Source organism: Bombus impatiens, unplaced genomic scaffold (genome assembly GCF_000188095.3).
Source record: "Bombus impatiens unplaced genomic scaffold, BIMP_2.2 scf_0765, whole genome shotgun sequence".
Classification (NCBI taxonomy): domain Eukaryota; kingdom Metazoa; phylum Arthropoda; class Insecta; order Hymenoptera; family Apidae; genus Bombus; species Bombus impatiens.
In genome coordinates, this window is record NT_177184.1 from 175,221 (window position 1) to 193,821 (window position 18,601).

The window sequence follows — 18,601 nt, forward strand, 5'->3', positions numbered from 1 at the left end:
AACTCGATTTTTTTTTTTTTTTTTTTTTTTTTTTTAAACGTAAGAAGATCACGCTGTGCTAAGTACGTATTACAGATAGCAATTACAGTTAATGCAACCCATGCGGTTTTTTTAACCCAAGTTTCTCATAACTGCGATTTGTTTCAGATCAGACGCGAATACGGCTGCTACGATGAAGTCTTCTTTTCGAATTACAGTCTTAACAAGCGCCAGTGCAATTGGATAAGATTCCTCCGTATAGTTCAGTCTTACGACGAACAAGTAAACTTAATCGGTACCAAAGTGAAAGGTAAGTTAATGTATGCGTCGAAAGAAGAAGAAAAAAGATTAAGTAAATCATGAGAATCAACATGATGCAGCAAATGATAGCGTACGTGCACGTCAGTCGTGATAAATTTTCCATGCAAATTATTCATGTTGCTAAGTTTTCTGCCACTCAAAATTAATATTACGTTTGCTGCATTTCAATTTATAAATATCTGCTTAGCGAACTGCCCTGCGACATACAGTAACGAACAACGTTCCATATTTTCATCAGCTGATTTTCCTTTCTTGGCTCTCGTTTTCTCGTCGCCTGAACAAACTAACGCTACTTTGAATATCTAAATTTGAGATCAGTGTTACGCACATGTGACACATTATGTAATCTAGATTACACATTAGTCACATCGATCTGTCTGTACGATTCTGTATGTGCATAAGTAACTAAATTATCGGCGAATAATTATCTGTACGTGAGAACTCGAGGAATGAAATTGAAAACAGTTAATTTCATGGAGATTTTTGCTAATACAAATAACTACATTGTTAGTATAGTTTATACGTAGAAAGTTTAATATTTCTTGTCGTTATTATAATTTAGTGGATGATACGTTTACTTCGATAAAATCCAATTAACACTCCTTTATTAATTAACTAACTTCGCATTTTCCATCAATGCGAATTATCAACGTACCTTTTATTCTTTCTGTTCGTTTATGCAATTCAGGGGATCCAATCTTCGAAGTAATAAAAGATGTCCAACCGGATACAGAATTAGTGGCTTGGTTTCTTCCTACGGCAGAACAAGATTTCGTCTTTATATCGCGCGACATGTGTTCGAGGTCTGCTCTGTACAGATGCACCATTGACTCCATTCTAGATGGTGAGTCTCTAAAGACTTTTAGCTTGAAATAATACAAAGAATCGACACGGAGTCTGGTGAACGGACAACCTCTCAAATACGTCAATTTGCATTGTTCATACGTTTCCCAAACGCATTTCAAATCATCTTCCATCTCTCTGTACTCTGATATACGTAATATAACTAAAGCGAAACAAAACCAAGACTATAAAATACCTTTGCGAAAGGTGAAAAGCACGCGAAACTTGCGAAAGAGTCACTTGGCAAAGACAACTAAGAAAGCTTATAAAGATCTACAAAAAGAAAGATAGAAACTCCGAAGCTTTGCTCGAGAACGTTTCATAGACGCTACGGACCATTCTCCTTGTTCCTTTGAAGGATTTATCAGAACGCTATGCACGCGAATTCGTTTTATACGTAGGTTGATGCGTTCGAGAAGAATCGCTCTGAAAGACCAATGAGCGAAAGAGGCAGAACGGTGGGACTGTGTTCGGTGATCGAAATCTTGAACGGGTGCAATCGCGTTAATCGGCGCAATCGCGGGTCAATCGAAAAAGAAGGTAAAGAAAGTCGGCTAACAAATCTGAAATGCAAATATGCGCCGGTATTTTTGTCGGCTGGATCACAAGGTGCTCGTTCGTTCGCTCATGATTCAAATGCGCAGACCCCCGCGCTTACCGGGGGATATAAAGGACAGTACAATGCCAGCGAACCTTCAATTCCGAAGAGGAGGGCTCGCCGACCGAAGAGGAGAACCGCCGGATAAACGGGTGACCATGAGGGGGATGGTCGGAGTCGCGACCACGGATATTTGCTAGGAGATCCTTGGCCTTGAAAGAAACCGAGAAAATTATTATATCGGATAAGGTACAATTGCACCAAGGCCGAGGACAGGGTGAAGTTTCGCGTAAAGACGAGTGGGTATCTCCAAATCACGAGCGCAAGTATCTCCAAAGAGGAGAAGAAAACGTTGTATCTCGATGGAATTAGAACGTTATGAAGCATCATGGTACGCAGACGCGTGCAAAAATTGATGTGGCTTAAATGTTATGTTACGTATCGACGGAATATTCGCTTGACGATTAAAGCTTCTAGGTATCAAACCCAAATGTGGGGTACAAATATCTTCAAACGTTTATTTTAGCGTAAATACCGCTTTTTAAGGATATTCATTCGGGATAACGATTTTAGGAATTGAAAGAAAAGAAACACTGTTTTAGTCAGGCTATTTGCAACGTTATTGTTTAAAGCGATACATAGTTACACAGATGCAGCATGTTTCTTGCAATCAGTAGGAATCTTTTGCTCCTATAAATACACGAGGGACTTGATGAAAAAGCAGCGGAATCGCTTGTTTTTCCAAAAGTGACACGAGTACAGAGAACGATATATAAGATTTGTATTTACCTAGCGGATTTTGTTATAAATTTCCAGACCTTTGCGAACACGTATCGAAATGCGTTTTAGCGCTTGGAAGCAAAAAGAACGTTGACAAACGAAAAGTTGAATAACTTTCTCTGTTGGAATTTAACTTTGTAATTTTCTCGAATCGAAGATTTTTATCTGTGTCTCTTTTCTTTTAAGTCTCTCGTTTAACAAGATCTCAAAGATAGCGTTTAATAACCAGATGTTTCGTTCAAGAATCCCCATTAGACTTATCCATGGCGTTGCTTTCTCATCATTCGTCATCGACAATTTCACATCCGTACTACGAGGTAGACGAATACGAGTCTACGTCTGAAGAATCCTCGTCATCGACGTTATCCTTGACAGGGGATCATTTAGATTGCAGTATTTTAACGACGATTAAGAGAGGAGAAAGGGTTCTGTTGCCGTGCGAAGTCTGCGGGAAATCCTTTGACCGACCTTCCCTTTTAAAACGTCACATGAGAACGCATACAGGTGAGTGAAATATCGATCAGTGCCTTTCAAGCAAACAATTCTAATTTTACTCGATATTAACGCTATATGAACGTTGTATCATTTGCACGAAAAACAAATAACGCGAAGCAATGGGATTTAGAACGAGGAGAAGAATTTGTCGAATAATTAACGATAACTGTGCAGTAAATTTAAAGACCAGTAGTGGCATAATTTACGATTACAATTTCCAATGACAGTGAGGAAATTTTTATTTCTATGTAAGAAAGAATATTTTAACGTAACTCGATCGAAAGGGCTAACAGACGATTGTGTCTAAAAACGTAAGCCTTTCGACGGTTGAACATCGGCCAAGTAATTTGATTTTGTTGTTAAATTGAAGGAGAGAAACCGCATGTTTGTATGGTGTGCAACAAGGGTTTCTCAACGTCGAGCTCGTTGAATACGCACAAGCGAATCCACAGTGGTGAAAAACCTCATCAGTGTCTCGTTTGCGGTAAGAAGTTTACGGCCTCTTCCAACCTCTACTATCATCGTATGACTCACATCAAGGTAAGTTTCCAACAAGCTGCTCTCACTGAAAAAGATAAATATTCTTATATTGCGAGCATAGCCTATCGATACTCTTTCGCTAGTTACTCGGAGTACTCGTCGAAGCTTAGCAACGTGTAGCATCGTAGCTCGATGTAAAATGTGGTCTTTAATTTTTATCCATGAACCAATGATATCACATAATTATAGAAAATACCTTGCGAAACAACATTTCATTCCTTAATGAAATTACAACGTCTATTTCACCAATGACATTGTTCGAAGGGTTCCTCGTCCGGAGTTTTAACGATGATCGGGGTACAATACGTAAGAGATTAATAAATCATTGATCTATCCTTTTGACTCGTCAGGATCGATCGTGTTATGCGTTGCATTTATGCGCTAATGTTTCGTCAACGTTATAACTCACTTTTTCAGGCTGCAGCTGTAACGTTTACACAAAAGCGTGTAACACGATCGATGCTGAAGACCCAATAGCGTGACGCCCGTCGATCATCGCGCAAGCTAAAATCCAAAATTCATCAATTTGTCACTAGCTCGTCGTTACTTGAATCGGCCACGTAACTGGTTGCTTAAAGCGTCCAGATATTTATCAGCGATACTATCACAAAGTGACAAATATCTAAAAAAAAAAAAAAAAAAAAAAAAAAAACACAATACGTAAGAGATTAATAAATCATTGATCTATCCTTTTGACTCGTCAGGATCGATCGTGTTATGCGTTGCATTTATGCGCTAATGTTTCGTCAACGTTATAACTCACTTTTTCAGGCTGCAGCTGTAACGTTTACACAAAAGCGTGTAACACGATCGATGCTGAAGACCCAATAGCGTGACGCCCGTCGATCATCGCGCAAGCTAAAATCCAAAATTCATCAATTTGTCACTAGCTCGTCGTTACTTGAATCGGCCACGTAACTGGTTGCTTAAAGCGTCCAGATATTTATCAGCGATACTATCACAAAGTGACAAATATCTAAAAAAAAAAAAAAAAAAAAAAAAAAAACACACACACACATTTGAAAATACGATTAAGTTAAAGTATATGAAAGAGAAGAAGAAAAGGTAGATGGATCCCTTTGAGAATCGGTGCAGACCGACTCCCTTCAGGGAGTTTATCTTCATTTTAGCCGTAGTTATCCCAGTCGGTGTAAAGCTGGTTGTGATCGGGAAAACGCAAGGAAACCGGTACGCGAAGCGGTAACGCGAGGCGCGAGTGGTAAAAGATCGGTCGGAGTTTTTATTTATCAGAGCGGAAACCCCCGTATGAGTTTCTCTAATCCAGCGAAGTAATGATATCTCGGGAGCCATATAGGTTGCTCTTGCCATCAGCTACTGTAATTGGTCCATTACTCGCTACTGCTTGGAATGCAATCCAATTAGGGAGACGGAGAATATACCCGGAGGCAGACTCTTCTGGTTCTCTCTTCGATCTTATGTTAACATCGCTTTCCGCCTCTATCTCTCGTCTACCTTCGCCGGTGTACTATCTCCCCTGCCATCTTTCTCCTTCGTTTCTACTCACTTCCATTGCCTTCCTCTTTCACGTGCTCCGCCGCTCATCCCACTTACCCTTGCCACCTTTTCATCGTGTTTTCGCGAGACCACGCGTTCTTTTATTGTCGTTCGGCAAGTCGATCCAACTGGGATAACAAATACGACGCGTGTCTTTCGACTTTGTCTTTCACACTCGATGGTAGTTTTGCGTATGGGGAAAAATCAGTTTGCTGATTTCCATCTTTTAGAATTCCGTTTATTAGAATATATAGGATATTCGGCAAAATATAGTTGCTGCTGTCGAGCATGTGATCCCGTGGATATCTTTCAGCATCGTTTGTCCCTTATGACGTTGCGATAAACGTATGAAAAGTATGATCCGCGGATTGCTTTTCTCCTATTTCAACGCTTGCAAATTCTATCCTTTCTTTGTTTTTAATGGAAGAATTTTTTTGTGAATTTAGCAATCTATCTGTTGGTTGTATCGATTCTTGTATGACAGTATAAAAATATAAAAAAGTACAAGACCATAATATAAAAAATAACAGTATACGAAAAAGTACGTGAGCTTGGATGGGAAATAGGAGATTTTAAATATTAAAATACTTATGCAGGAAAGAAAATGATAGGAGTGTTCGATTAGCGACCACGACAAGTCCCATTAATTCTTTTAAATATTTATCGTGTTGGTAAAAATTGATTGGATCTTTAATCAAATGCAAAGCAATTCGTATTGCGAGTTCCTTTATTCGTTCAAAGTTAACAGCTTTAACTCCAATTTATACAATAACGAACAGCATTTGTTTCTGTATAAATTTCTTCGCAATCAATGCCGTTCTTTTATGTTTCTTTCTATCTATTACAATATCATTTCATCGTAGATCGGTATAACATTTCATAGATTTTTATTATACTTTTGCGAGTTGGTGAAATAAAAATAAGTTTAGAATCTTATCTTTATTTAGGTAGTAGTTTGTACTATAGAAGAAATGTTCTATATTTTGCGCTAGTGTTCAATGAAAAGAGACAAAATATGCGGGTTACAATAATATTTATCGAACTTCCTTTAAGATATTCCTCATCGAAGATTCTCATAATCGAAGTGTACGTATTTCACAGTATTTTCCTTGAAGTAAACTTAGATATAAATATTAACCATCAAACGCTTGAAAACGACGAGTAATAGTACATAGTACGCAACAAGTAATGTCGTTTTGAATTTACTATAAAACTTACAATCTTATCTTACGAACGAAACTAAAAGTTGTACAAGTTGAAATTACATTGTTTCGCAAAACAGTGATTTGTTTCAATTTATTCGTAGTATAAATTCGCAGTGAAGGGTGCTCTTACGTTTATGTTTCAGGAGAAGCCACACAAGTGTTCACAATGCTCCAAGTCGTTCCCAACACCGGGAGATCTTAAGAGTCATATGTACGTGCATAATGGGCTATGGCCATTCAGGTGCCATATTTGTAGCCGTGGTTTCAGTAAACCAACTAATCTTAAAAACCACATGCTGCTACATCTTGGCAGGTGTTCGAACAAGAAGATTGTCAAATCCATTTCCGACTACTGACCAATCGATAACGGCCCCCTCGATAATTTAGAAAATCCATCGAGAAATCTATACGTATTTTGTTATACTATTGTACGAGATAGAAATGAAAGTTACTCGTCTAAACGTCTCTCCCTATTTATATCGCTGTTTAAAGAAACACGTACGCAAAGTTTGCGCACAATACAGTTTGACGCACAATTACACTTTAATCTTATTGTTAGTAACGTTTTCAATTGCTCATTACATTCAGGTAAAATTAGTATGTAAGTACGTAGTGTTATCACGCCATAAGATCCATTTTCGTTAACTTTTATATCTTATTTAGAACAATTAATTGAATGTTATTTTTATAAAATTTCTTTATTGTTCCTCGAAGTTAATTAATACTGTTTACAAAGTGTTACGTTGATTATTATTGTAGTGATTAGATCGTGTTAAGATAGATCTATGTACGTAAGAGAAATCACATGAACTTTGAGTGAAACGTTCATTTCTTATGATATAGGAAATTTAAGAAATATGCATTGAGGAATAAACGCGTTGTTTCGCATTTCTTGTACGCGCGTGTTATTAACTACGAGAATCTAAATGAAAGAAGGAAAAAGTTACCCTTACATCGAGTGCTTGCCGGTTCATGAATTTTCATCGTTCCTGACAATTTCATATCGTTCAACTCAATGAAGAGAAGTAATTGCCTTTTTACCTCGTTCCAATATTTGTTTCGCAATTACAGCGAATGACCTATGCATACCTTTGGTAAAATTATGTGATGTTTAAAATAATCTTTATCTTTTTAGATTTCGTCATAGCAGAATAACAATCAATATCTAAATGAATAAAAGTCGTTAGTACTCGTAAAATTAATCAAAGTTTAGTTACGATGAATAATGTATGCCTTTGTATTCTCTTCTTTTCACTTACCTTTGGCTCATATTTCATTCTTTTTGCTCATGCTAATATTTAATATAAGTTTTGTATTTATTGCTAATTACTTGTATTATAAAAGCATCATATTACTAAATAATCAGAGTGAAAATTGTATGAACCTCATAAATAAAAGAAAAACTACGATTATTTAAAGCACAAGTCGTGGTAATCGCAATCTTCAATGGAAAATTGTTTTTAACTAATAATTGTAAAATAAAATTGAAAAATTATAACGAAACATTTTAATATTTTAAATTAATCTAATTACATGATATACATACATAAAGAAAACACCAAATAGTCCTATTTAAGTTCACAACAAAAATATTATAACATTTTTAAAACAAAATTATATTTACATGTAATGTATTAATATCTGTTTAATAATGTTAGAATTTATCACTTTCATTCATTTAGATTTGATCTCCAATTTAAAATATAACAAACATAATTTTATGTATTTACACCATTTTCTTATAATATTTAGTCGATATACAAAATAATGCGAAAATATTTTTCTCCTAAAGGTATCAATAAACGGAACACAATTTGGAGATATTTAGGTGTAATTTTTGTGTATAGACTTCCTTCACAAGTAGATCATTTTTAGATCATATTATTTACAACTACAGACAAGCTCCACCACTGATGAGACCAGGTTTTGTATCAGTAGGTACTTGTTTCTGGAAACAATCATCCAAAAATTGAGCCATTGATAAGTAGAGGTGACCTTTCACTCCTGCTAATGTATGACCCACGTCTGGATACACCTGGAAACAAACAATTAATATTGTAAAAAGCAGGATGATCTAAAGTTATGTATTCATCGCGTAGAATGGTCGTATGCGTTTGTTAACATCTAAAAATGTCTACCTGTTGTCGGAAAAGTATGTCTTTTTTTGCAAGGTAATGCGTAAGTGCCATGGATTGTTGAAATTGGACGTTATCATCTGCAGTGCCATGCACTAAATAAAACATTTTATTTCGTAAATTTTCCACTTTCTCATACACATCTGACTCGGCGTATCCTTTATAATTTGCTATAACATCTGGTAAACCCATGTATCTTTCAGCATATGCTGAATCTGTTTAAATATAAAAATTAAGTTTCTTAATTAATACGAATAATTTAATATAAATTTAAGAAAATAATAAGAATTCAAAAATATTGAACTCAAGTAGCGTACCATGAAGTTTCCATGAAACAATAGGTGCTACACTTATACCACATTCAAAGACATCTTGCCCAGGATGCGCCAGCGCAAGGGCAGCTACGAAACCTCCATAACTCCAACCCCAAACAGCCACTCGTTGCTTATCCACGAAATGCAATGAATCCCGCAAATATCTAAAAATTTTGGATAACTTGATAAAATATTAATTTTATTTATACTAGCATTCGGTAATCTAACGTTTTTTCTGAAAAAGTTTTTCTTACTCGGTCACTTCAAGTTGATCAGCAACTTCTACAGAGCCGAGTCTATAGTACACTTCGTGAAGAAACTTATAGCCTTGGCCTCCGCTACCTCTCCCATCAATTTGTGCAACAATCATATTTTTTCTACTAGCCAAATAAGTATTCCAATCAATTTTAAACGTTTCTGTTACTAGCTGTGAACCTGGTGCACCATACCTAAAAATAAAAATATTTCTGATCTCATATGCTTCCTTCCTAAAATAATGTTAGAGTTTAATATTGAAGAATATACTTACACTTGTACAATTAATGGATATCTGGTGATTTCATCTTCTCTTAGCCCTGGTGGTAAATGCAATTTTACTTGTGCATTATATCCACCACTTATTTGAACAGGAAATGTTTTTATTTGTGGGAGTGCAAGTTTAGCAACTCGTTCCTAAAACAAATCTTTAATTTTATATGTGTTTTCACTATTTTATACTTCAAGTATAAAAGTATAAAAATTATTACAACTTACACGTAATAATGTATTATTCTGTAAGACATAGATAAGACGTGGCATAGGAAAATTAGTTTTATATAAAGTAACAGTGGGTATACCAGGCCCATAACATTCCAAAACAAAATAATCAGTTCCAACTAGTGGGAAAATAGCATTGTGATATTGACAAGGTTGATCGGTAAATTCTGAAAATAAAAGAAATATTATAATATTGTAATTATATAAGTCAATCATTAATTCTTCCTTAAAAGGCGCATATACGTGTATACTTACCTGGCGTAATGGATGCTTTCGCTTTCTGTTTCTTTGTAACATTTTCCTTTGGCTGTCCAACATATTTATCTTGTATACTTTCTGTTTGTGTTTCATAATGATCATGTATGTAATTATTGTCAGACCAAGCACTATGATGACCAGATGAAGCTGTTCTATGTTTATTTCGATTTCCTTCTGACGTTGCTGTACAAGTAACACAAACAGCAGGATGTAGAGACGAACCCACGTGTGGTAACAATGAACTCACATAATAAAGATGCCTCTGTCCTGGTCTCATAGGTGGAATACCTATAAAGTATCTATATAGAGGAAGTAAATTAGATTCAAAGAAAAATATTGTTTGGATATAGTAATGATCAATCGACGTTTAATAAACAATAGAATTTGTTACTTACATGGTATTATTAGGCTGATCCCATGCTACTATTTGTGTAACTTCAAATTTTCCATGAGTAAGTGGAACGACTAATTTTTGGGCAACATTTACCCAAACAATATGTTTGAAATAACCAGTTGGACCATCTTTTATTGGGCTTATAGCAATGTAACTACTGCCATTTGCTGAAAAAATAGGTGCCTCTGGAGGAGTATCTACCCAACCACGACCTTCAGCTGCTATCTTTTGAATTTCCTACATGAAATGATAGAAGTAGATTTATAAATGAAATAATTATTTGATAAATAAAATGACAATAACTGGAATAACTGCAGTGTACCTGACAATGCCACGATGGGCTCTTGCAAATAGTCACAACAGAAAGATTTTGTGCACGGGTCAACCATGTTATGCAGACTTCCGTTGAAGAAATCCAAGAAGCCGTTGTAAAGTAATGTTCTCTGTTAATGGATATAAATATTGATAATATCTATAGCTAATATTGTGTATAATAATATTTCATAATTAATTTAATTTACTGAGTGTTCGATTAAAGCAATTTGCATGATATTTAATAGCAATTAAATCTATAAGAATGCAACTTAATATATTACTACGATTAGCTGATTATATCTATGCAAAATAGTAAAACTTAACTATTATAATGATAATAAAACACATATGAATTGTTTCTTTAATGACCTAAATTTCCCTGTTGTTTATATTCTTTTAATTATAAAAAGGAAGCTATGTTATATTTTTCAAGATAGCAGAAAGAAATGAAAGCGAATGAAAAAAAATGTCTATAATGCACACTAAAATAATTCGTGAACTAAAATTGCTAAGCTCAATTAAATAATCATTTATGTGCTAAAACTCAAAATATTTTCTACATATATCACATTAGCGGGATTAAAATGAGATGATTTCTAAGATTAACTCTATGAAAATTAATTCTTCAAGAACTTTCCAAATATTTAAATTATTAATTATAATAGGCACACACAAAAACACTTACAAATGTATATAAATACTATATGATAAATGTGTAAAAAATCCATATATGCATAAAAGTATATGAATAAAATAATAATTTAAAAATGTTTACATGTTCAACAAAATTTTATGAATCATGTCTTGGTACAAAATGATGTAAATTCTGTTAACGCTCGTTTATCAAAATTATTTTAAAATTAAATGCATAATATTTTTAATGCTTTTTAGTTTAACTAAAAGAAAACGCATCAATGCTAATATTTTACAAAATGGTACAAAAAACATTTGTTTGTCGTAGAGATCGTGAAATTTGCTACACAAATATTAGATCAAAAACATTTTACTTTAAGAAATAAAGCAGAGATTTTCCTACTCAAGTTTATTTTAAACTAAAAAGTATTCTTAAAAGCCAGCTCATTTTAAACCAAGAAACTACTCCTCATGTATATCTTAAAGTATCTTGCCGAAAGAATATGCTTCCTTTTTTGAAGTACCTTGGGAGTGTCACCACAGAAACATCTAAATGTTTCTTGTAAAAAACAACAAAGTGCAATCTCTATTCAAGACATTTTGAATTTTGTTCATTCTTTTTTTTTTTTTTTTTTTGTTAAGACGAATAATTACACCTAATGAGGAAAAATTAATAAGAGAAAATTTGTTCAAGCACTTCATACTCCAAACTTTGTAAGTAAACTCACACATGCTCGATGATAGGTGGCGGTTTCACTACCTTCGTATGAATGTTTTTTGGATCTGCCAAGTCTGCTACATAGAGTCGTACCATAGGATTTGGTGTTCCTGGCTATACAATCATGTATAAAATATTTCAATCATATTAGAATATTTTACTTTGCGGTAAATTGATATCATGGAAAAACAAAATTATAATAATTAATCCAAAACAATAAATGAAAATAAAATTACCTTAGGATAACGCAAAGATCGTATATGAGGATACAAAGCTTTGTATCCTTCCCCAAACCAAGATATATGCATTTCGTCAACAAGTGAATCATTGAAGGAGGCATACAGCATCATATGGCCATCTGATGACATCCAAATTGCTTCTGCACGATGTAAAATCTCTTCTACAAACATATGTATAAATATTTATGCATATAAAATAATTTACCGAACATTCTCCTCAAAAATATAAATTAAATTACCTTCATATAGCCAGTCAGGCAATCCATTTGACAAAATACCAGGAACTGCTGTATCAGTAACACGATATCCTGTATTACTCTTAGGGCTTGTTATATAATAAATATCATAATCCTGAACCATAACTAAACCATGATCACGTGGAGTCCATTGTGCCAACAAAAGGTAAGGGTGGATATCCTTCTCAGGATGTGGAGTCAATGGTATAATTTCTCTGTAACAATAAAGTGACTAATGTCTAATGTTAATTAATAAACATTACTAATTAAAAGTTCCAATAAAATCCCAATTCTTTAAGTAATTTTCAATTGACAAAATGATTTTTATATTTGTGTAGATATTTAGACACGAATTAATTTTTATTTCTGTAGTAAAGAGAATATTAAAGTCGAAATTTTAGCACTATATATTACATAATATATCGAATTGAGTTTGAATAAAATTTACGTTTATTTAATAATTGAAGAATTTACAAGAATATATACAACTGGAACTTTATTGTATTTTCGCAAGATTCTTGATTATTCTAAATTAAAATTATCATCTAAGTCATATTTACTAACCCTGTATTTACGTCATAAATTTTATATTGTGCTAAATACGAGTATCGGAACAGTTTCTTCACATTGTACGCAAGGAGTAAATAATTACGATCCGGTGACAATGAGAACTTGGCGGGATTCAGTCTCCTCTGTATGCAAAATACCTCTTAATGTTCTGTTTTGCTAGAAAGCCTAAGTGTAAATATACAAATATTTTCTAACAAACACAATTTCTTCGTCTATATATAGAAAAATTATATACGTACCTGTTAAGTTTAATACTTTGTTTTATATTACATTATCTTATCAAATTAAAAACACATAAAATTAATTGAAATATTTAAGTAACTTAAACTTACAAAAGTCTCATTGGACATTAAACTGCGGGAAGTGATGTTTTTTGGGGAAACGTGTAATAGCGAAATTCCACCCCATACATCTCGATAGCAAATGTGCTGCCCGCTTACCCATGATCCATTGAAGAAGAGAGGTGTTAATTCTCCAGAGAGTACCTACAAAATATTTATTTTATATTAACATAATTTTTTAACTATTTATTTATTATTAATTATTACATAACACTCTTTTTATTAATACCATAATTAGGAGAGTATTCGTTTGAATTTGCTAAAAAATCGAATCGAATTAAATTTGCTAAAGAGTCAAATTTTTTATTTAATCATTGATCTAAAAAGTATTTTATTGAAAGAATATTTTCAAAATACAGACGAAGCCATTTAAATCTGAAGTCAAAGCTTTTCCTTTCCGATTGTTAAATTTTGAAATTAAATTCAAATGTAAGTATGAAATAAATGACGATGGATTACGTCTACTAATTGAAGAGGTTTTTGAAATAAATTGTTGCTTAATCTTCATATCAAATGTTAAACATCGTCAAAAATCTAATGATTTGTAGTATTATGGATGTAGAACAAGGTGCTAGAGAATATTTTATGCTTGTTTAAAGAGTATTCATGAATATTAAGAAACAGCATATGAAATAGCAATAAAGAGACTCATTAATAAGAAAGAATGAATAAAATTGATTAATAGTATCGCATTAATAATATTAATAGAGGATAAAAAAGATAAATCCTTTGTTCTATGTTTACAGGGAATTGATGCTTTCAATTAAAATTGATACTTTTAAGATGACGATAAAGAAATAATTTTAAAGCTAGAATATTAGAGTCAAAAGTACAAATGTTTACCTCAGAAAGTCTTATTCTAGCACCTCGTACCCTGGGACCCTCATCTGGCGGTGTTAATAAGGCAACCGATGTCACAATTAAAGTGAGGACCGCAACGATCACAAGAAGAGCTATCAAAATGCCACGCCAATTCCTTTGATTTGGATTCGCTGATACAAGCTCCTATCACAAAGGTACTCACTAACGCCAATGCCAAATAATTGCATAATACTATGTACATAGAAAAATTTATTAACCAATTTATTTAAAATATAAGATAATAAAAAATCCTTAAAAAATATCGAAGATAAAAGTATTACATTGTTCCATTCGATTTAGAAAATTACGAAAAAATAGCGATTTTATAGCAAGCAAAGTAAATAAATTTCTGCGATACATGACAAATTGTAATATAATAAATTTATTAAAATATAAATTATATATAAATATCTTTGCAATAGTAATAAATTGCTATATAATATATGTATGTATGTAACTACTGAAGAAAGTAATTGTATAATTAATTAATTGATTAATGTAATTAATTTTAGACTATGTGTATCAGTAGGTCAATGTTAACTTTTTACAGGCATTTATAGGGAAGGTAATTATTGATTTTGGAACTTAAGAGTGACTGTTTTTAAATCCTCATTTTTATATAAAAACAAAACTATAGAATGTCATATATTAATGTATTGTTCATTGTGTTGCCAGCGTCATGCTATGAAGCAATTATATTTAATAAAATTATCAAGCTTATTAAAAATATACGTAATTGATATTAAATTGCATTAAATAATAATTTTTATTTCGAAAGCAAGTTCTTAAACATACAATTTAGAAAAAATATTTTTAAAAAACAAGAAAGACAGAGAGAGAGAGAGAGAGAGAGAGAGTTAAAATAGTATTGATAATAAAACAAAAGTTGAATAAAGAGGATTGGATGAAATAATAAAAATTACATATTTGATTAAAATCTTTTTATCTAATTGTAAAAAATATATCGATCATTACAAAAATTGTATTACGATTTATAAGAAACATACAGTAATCCCTACTTGTGTATCCATCGCGGTATCTAATAGCAGTATAAAAATAGTAATTCATTTTTAGATGTAAATGAAATGAAAGAGCTCAAAAAATGTTGGATAAAAATAGTACTAGTAGCTAAAATAATAATTTATTCATTTATGTTCCAAAAAATTATTTTTTTTTAATAAGTATTATGATATTCTTCTCAATATACAGCTTTTAAAAGGAAATAGGACATTCAATTTCTTTGATTACAATTATTATATATTTCCGTCACGACTCTCACTTAATCTCGAGACACTAATATATAACTAATACTAATATGTAGATAATATATAATAAATATCTGCCAGTAATTTGTTATAATTAAAGATCTTAAATATAACAATTTCTCTCTTGTTATAAATGAATTGTTAGCAATTTATATTCATCTTACTCTATATCACTCTATATCACTTCTATGCGAAGTCGTCAAGAAGGAATAATTTCTTCAAATAAAATGTTGGATGCATACAGTATAATTAAAAGATATAACAGTACGAATACATTTATAATAAAAAACCGACATACTTAAGCTACAGTTTTTATAAAAACAAAATTTCAAAATTACGATCAATAGATTCTTGCTCTAATTTTCAATATAGCGCTAGTAAAACATATCTCTTCGCGTAAGGCATAAAAAGTATTCTTCTATTAAAATTTTTTTATCTAAATGTTCGAGACACATTTATTAACATTAAAGAGGAAAAAAACGTGCATTATAAAAAACGTATATCTCTCAAAAAGCTTCATATATAAGTATTACCATTTTAAAGAAATGATTAACGTTTAAGAAAACCATCCAACATGAGGACAAACTTCCATCCTTCAAACACTTTTTATGTCATATAATTATAATAGTATATCTCATTCTAGCAAAGCATTTACACGCAAAGTTTACCAACATCAAGGAGCTTCATAATTTCCACGTCCTCTTAAAACAAAGTGGATGAAAGGAAAACCGAAAATTTCACAGGAAACGCAAGTAAATCGATTTAATTACCTCGTCGTCGTAAATGTTATCGTGATCTGCCATCGGAGAAGGAAATCGATATCCTGATGCTTCTGTTGAATTAAGAAGGCAAACAACAGAAGATCGTGTTAAAGTTTATCCCCTACAAAGCTACGATAAACGCAGTAGTGTAGTCCTTTGGGCAACGTGATACATACAGATACACACACTGACATATATGTAAAACAAAAGAAACACAACAACGGAAGAAACGAGGGAAAACGAAGAACAAAGGTAAATACAGTATATGCGTAACAATCCTGCAGCACGTTGCAACCCGCTGACTTCCACCTTCCACCTTGCACCGTGCAAAATGTTCGGTACTGAATTACTGATATGGAGATTGTCCCCGTTGATGCTGGAAGAACGAAGCCTGCGCGTTATTGATGCTGCGCGCTTCTATCCTTTTCTTTTTTCATTCCTCTATTTTTAAATTAATTTTTGGCGTGAATAGGATCATCGGGTTCCTGTCATTAATAATTACCAGTTCTATCAAAGATATTGCATTCTACGAATGCTCAATTAAAATCTCTTGGATTTATTTCATCTAAATTTGATATTAACAAAGTGACATAAATCAATGTATTTTGATATAGCCATTTTTAAGAATGAAAATAATTCTATTGAATATACTTAAGTTAACAATGTTTGTTTTGTCACATTTTATATTTGGGTATTATGTTAATTTAAGTTATCAGCATAAACTTGGTCTGGTTTGATCTACTTTGAAAGTATGAAGGTGAATATTTTAAAATACTAGTTTTTGTGATGGCACATGATATATTTTTTAATGTATTTTCAAAAATAATAGTTACTAAATTATTAAAAATTTCGAATTATAATTGTAAGTGACGATAATAAATATAAATTTTTAACCAATACGAAATCTTCTAGTTTGCAATAAATTTGAAATAACCCTTTTCATTTTCATTTCGTGCATGACATAAATATGAAACGTTTCAAAAACGAATTAGGAACAAACTTGCATGATGAAATATTGTTGTGCGTTGTGCCGTGCTTTCGTAAACGTATACGTACGTATAAGTATATGTTTCATTTTAATAGAGATTAAGTAAAACTGTATATTACACGTATTAATTACAAATATTATTGATTTGTAAGTAACATGAGATTTAATATTTGGTTTTGTTTTGTTATAAAATTTACAAATAAAATTTATATGAAAGTATACAATTATGCAGTTTAAAAAATTACAATGTTCTAATACCTTCAAATTACTACAATTTATAGCAGATTATTAAAAATTATTTCGTAAAATAAATTTTTTCTTGGTGTTAAATGTTTATATAAATACGATTTTCTATATTTAATTCTATGAATTGCCACTGCTTACTTATTTATTGTTTTAAAAAATTATTGAATATGTAAAGGAACATTTAAAGCGTAGTAAATAATTTTTATTCAAATTTATTAAGTACATTTGATAACAAACGTAATATATAATAATTAATGAAATATGTTCAAAATAAAAAACATACAGGGATACATACATACATATATATAGCTCCCTTTATGTTAACAAACATTAGTTATTATAAATTCTTATTAATATTCATGAGATTATATTAATAATACAAGATTTGTATGATTAAAAAAGATATTAATTAAAATGTAAAATGAGTTACTAGCAATTTATTAAAGTGAATGAAGAAAACGTTCGTACAAATTAGACGAAAATATACAATGAAATTCTTTCTGTATAAAGAGCAAAGACAAATACAATTAAGCGCGTCATACTACTAACCTCCATATACGTAAAATAATCTTTCGGTTTTTCTTCATAAAAAAGGTATCTCTTTGAGTACCACAAGTGGATATATATAAGTTTAGTGGTAAGTTACAGACCTTTTATATGCGACCCAGTATATTCATGGACACAGATCAATATCTCCTGCGTTTGCGTGTAAGTTAAGAGAAACATTTATGAAAAAGCGCGAATTATTTAAACAGAAATTATCTAAATTTATTACACGTTCACTGAATAATATTAAAAATTAAAACAGGTTCGGATTCACGTTGCATATAAACACGTATGTAAATTAGGCTATAAGTACCCTATACACATTAGGTAAACAAAGCTACTGTCAAGTACGCGATGACTGATTGACTATAGACCGGGATGATCTTCACTCCCCATCGCTTAACATTATTTATGAAAGAAAACTAGAAATTATAGTAATGTTGCTAAATAATCTGTGATCGAATGAAAATAGAAGAAACTTCCTCTCTGGTTATTAAACGTACCTACAGCTTTTGTAAATCAGAAGTAATAAAAATGAACATGAAATGCAACTTTCAGGTAATTTACAGAATTTTATATTTGTTAACTTGAATTCTTTCTTGATAGTTACATTAATATTATATCCAACCTTTATAAAATCACATATTTTTATTTTTTTAAATTGCAAACATTAAAACATTGTTTACATTCTTGATGTAATAATTATAGTCACAAAATCAAAAATTATAAGTTAAAATATCCCGCTATTT

The 18,601-nt window shown here is 31.8% G+C and overlaps 2 protein-coding genes across 9 annotated transcripts in view; one reads left to right on the plus strand and one right to left on the minus strand.

Annotated features, from left to right (window-relative positions):
* Positions 1-6,896, plus strand: part of LOC100747658 (zinc finger protein 251-like) — an 11,539-nt gene extending 4,643 nt beyond the window's left edge. The window contains exons 3-7 of the mRNA XM_003492559.4: positions 148-289; positions 989-1,144; positions 2,765-3,025; positions 3,387-3,556; positions 6,420-6,896. Of these exons, the coding sequence (XP_003492607.1) occupies positions 148-289; positions 989-1,144; positions 2,765-3,025; positions 3,387-3,556; positions 6,420-6,632 (942 nt within the window). The 3' untranslated portion in view covers positions 6,633-6,896. The remainder of the gene's footprint in view (positions 1-147; positions 290-988; positions 1,145-2,764; positions 3,026-3,386; positions 3,557-6,419) is intronic.
* Positions 6,897-7,598: 702 nt separating this feature from the next.
* LOC100746584 (dipeptidyl aminopeptidase-like protein 6) lies at positions 7,599-17,876 on the minus strand. 8 transcript variants are annotated; one of them, XM_033323050.1, is made up of 17 exons: positions 16,082-16,441; positions 15,845-16,010; positions 14,029-14,190; positions 13,177-13,329; positions 12,839-12,966; positions 12,278-12,489; positions 12,036-12,199; positions 11,810-11,913; positions 10,456-10,576; positions 10,135-10,370; positions 9,737-10,038; positions 9,479-9,648; positions 9,255-9,397; positions 8,980-9,174; positions 8,729-8,889; positions 8,415-8,626; positions 7,599-8,311 (listed from the first exon to the last, which is right to left on the minus strand). In XM_033323050.1, the coding sequence occupies exons 2-17, from the start codon at positions 15,878-15,880 to the stop codon at positions 8,168-8,170; spliced, it is 2,643 nt and encodes an 880-aa protein (XP_033178941.1). In that variant the 5' UTR covers positions 15,881-16,010; positions 16,082-16,441; the 3' UTR covers positions 7,599-8,167. The 8 variants fall into 8 exon arrangements, with proteins under 8 accessions (XP_033178941.1, XP_033178942.1, XP_012245790.1 ...); XM_033323051.1 differs by having other exon boundaries at positions 14,029-14,187; positions 16,082-16,440; XM_012390367.3 differs by lacking the exons at positions 15,845-16,010; positions 16,082-16,441 and adding an exon at positions 17,856-17,876.
* Positions 17,877-18,601: the final 725 nt, after the last annotated feature.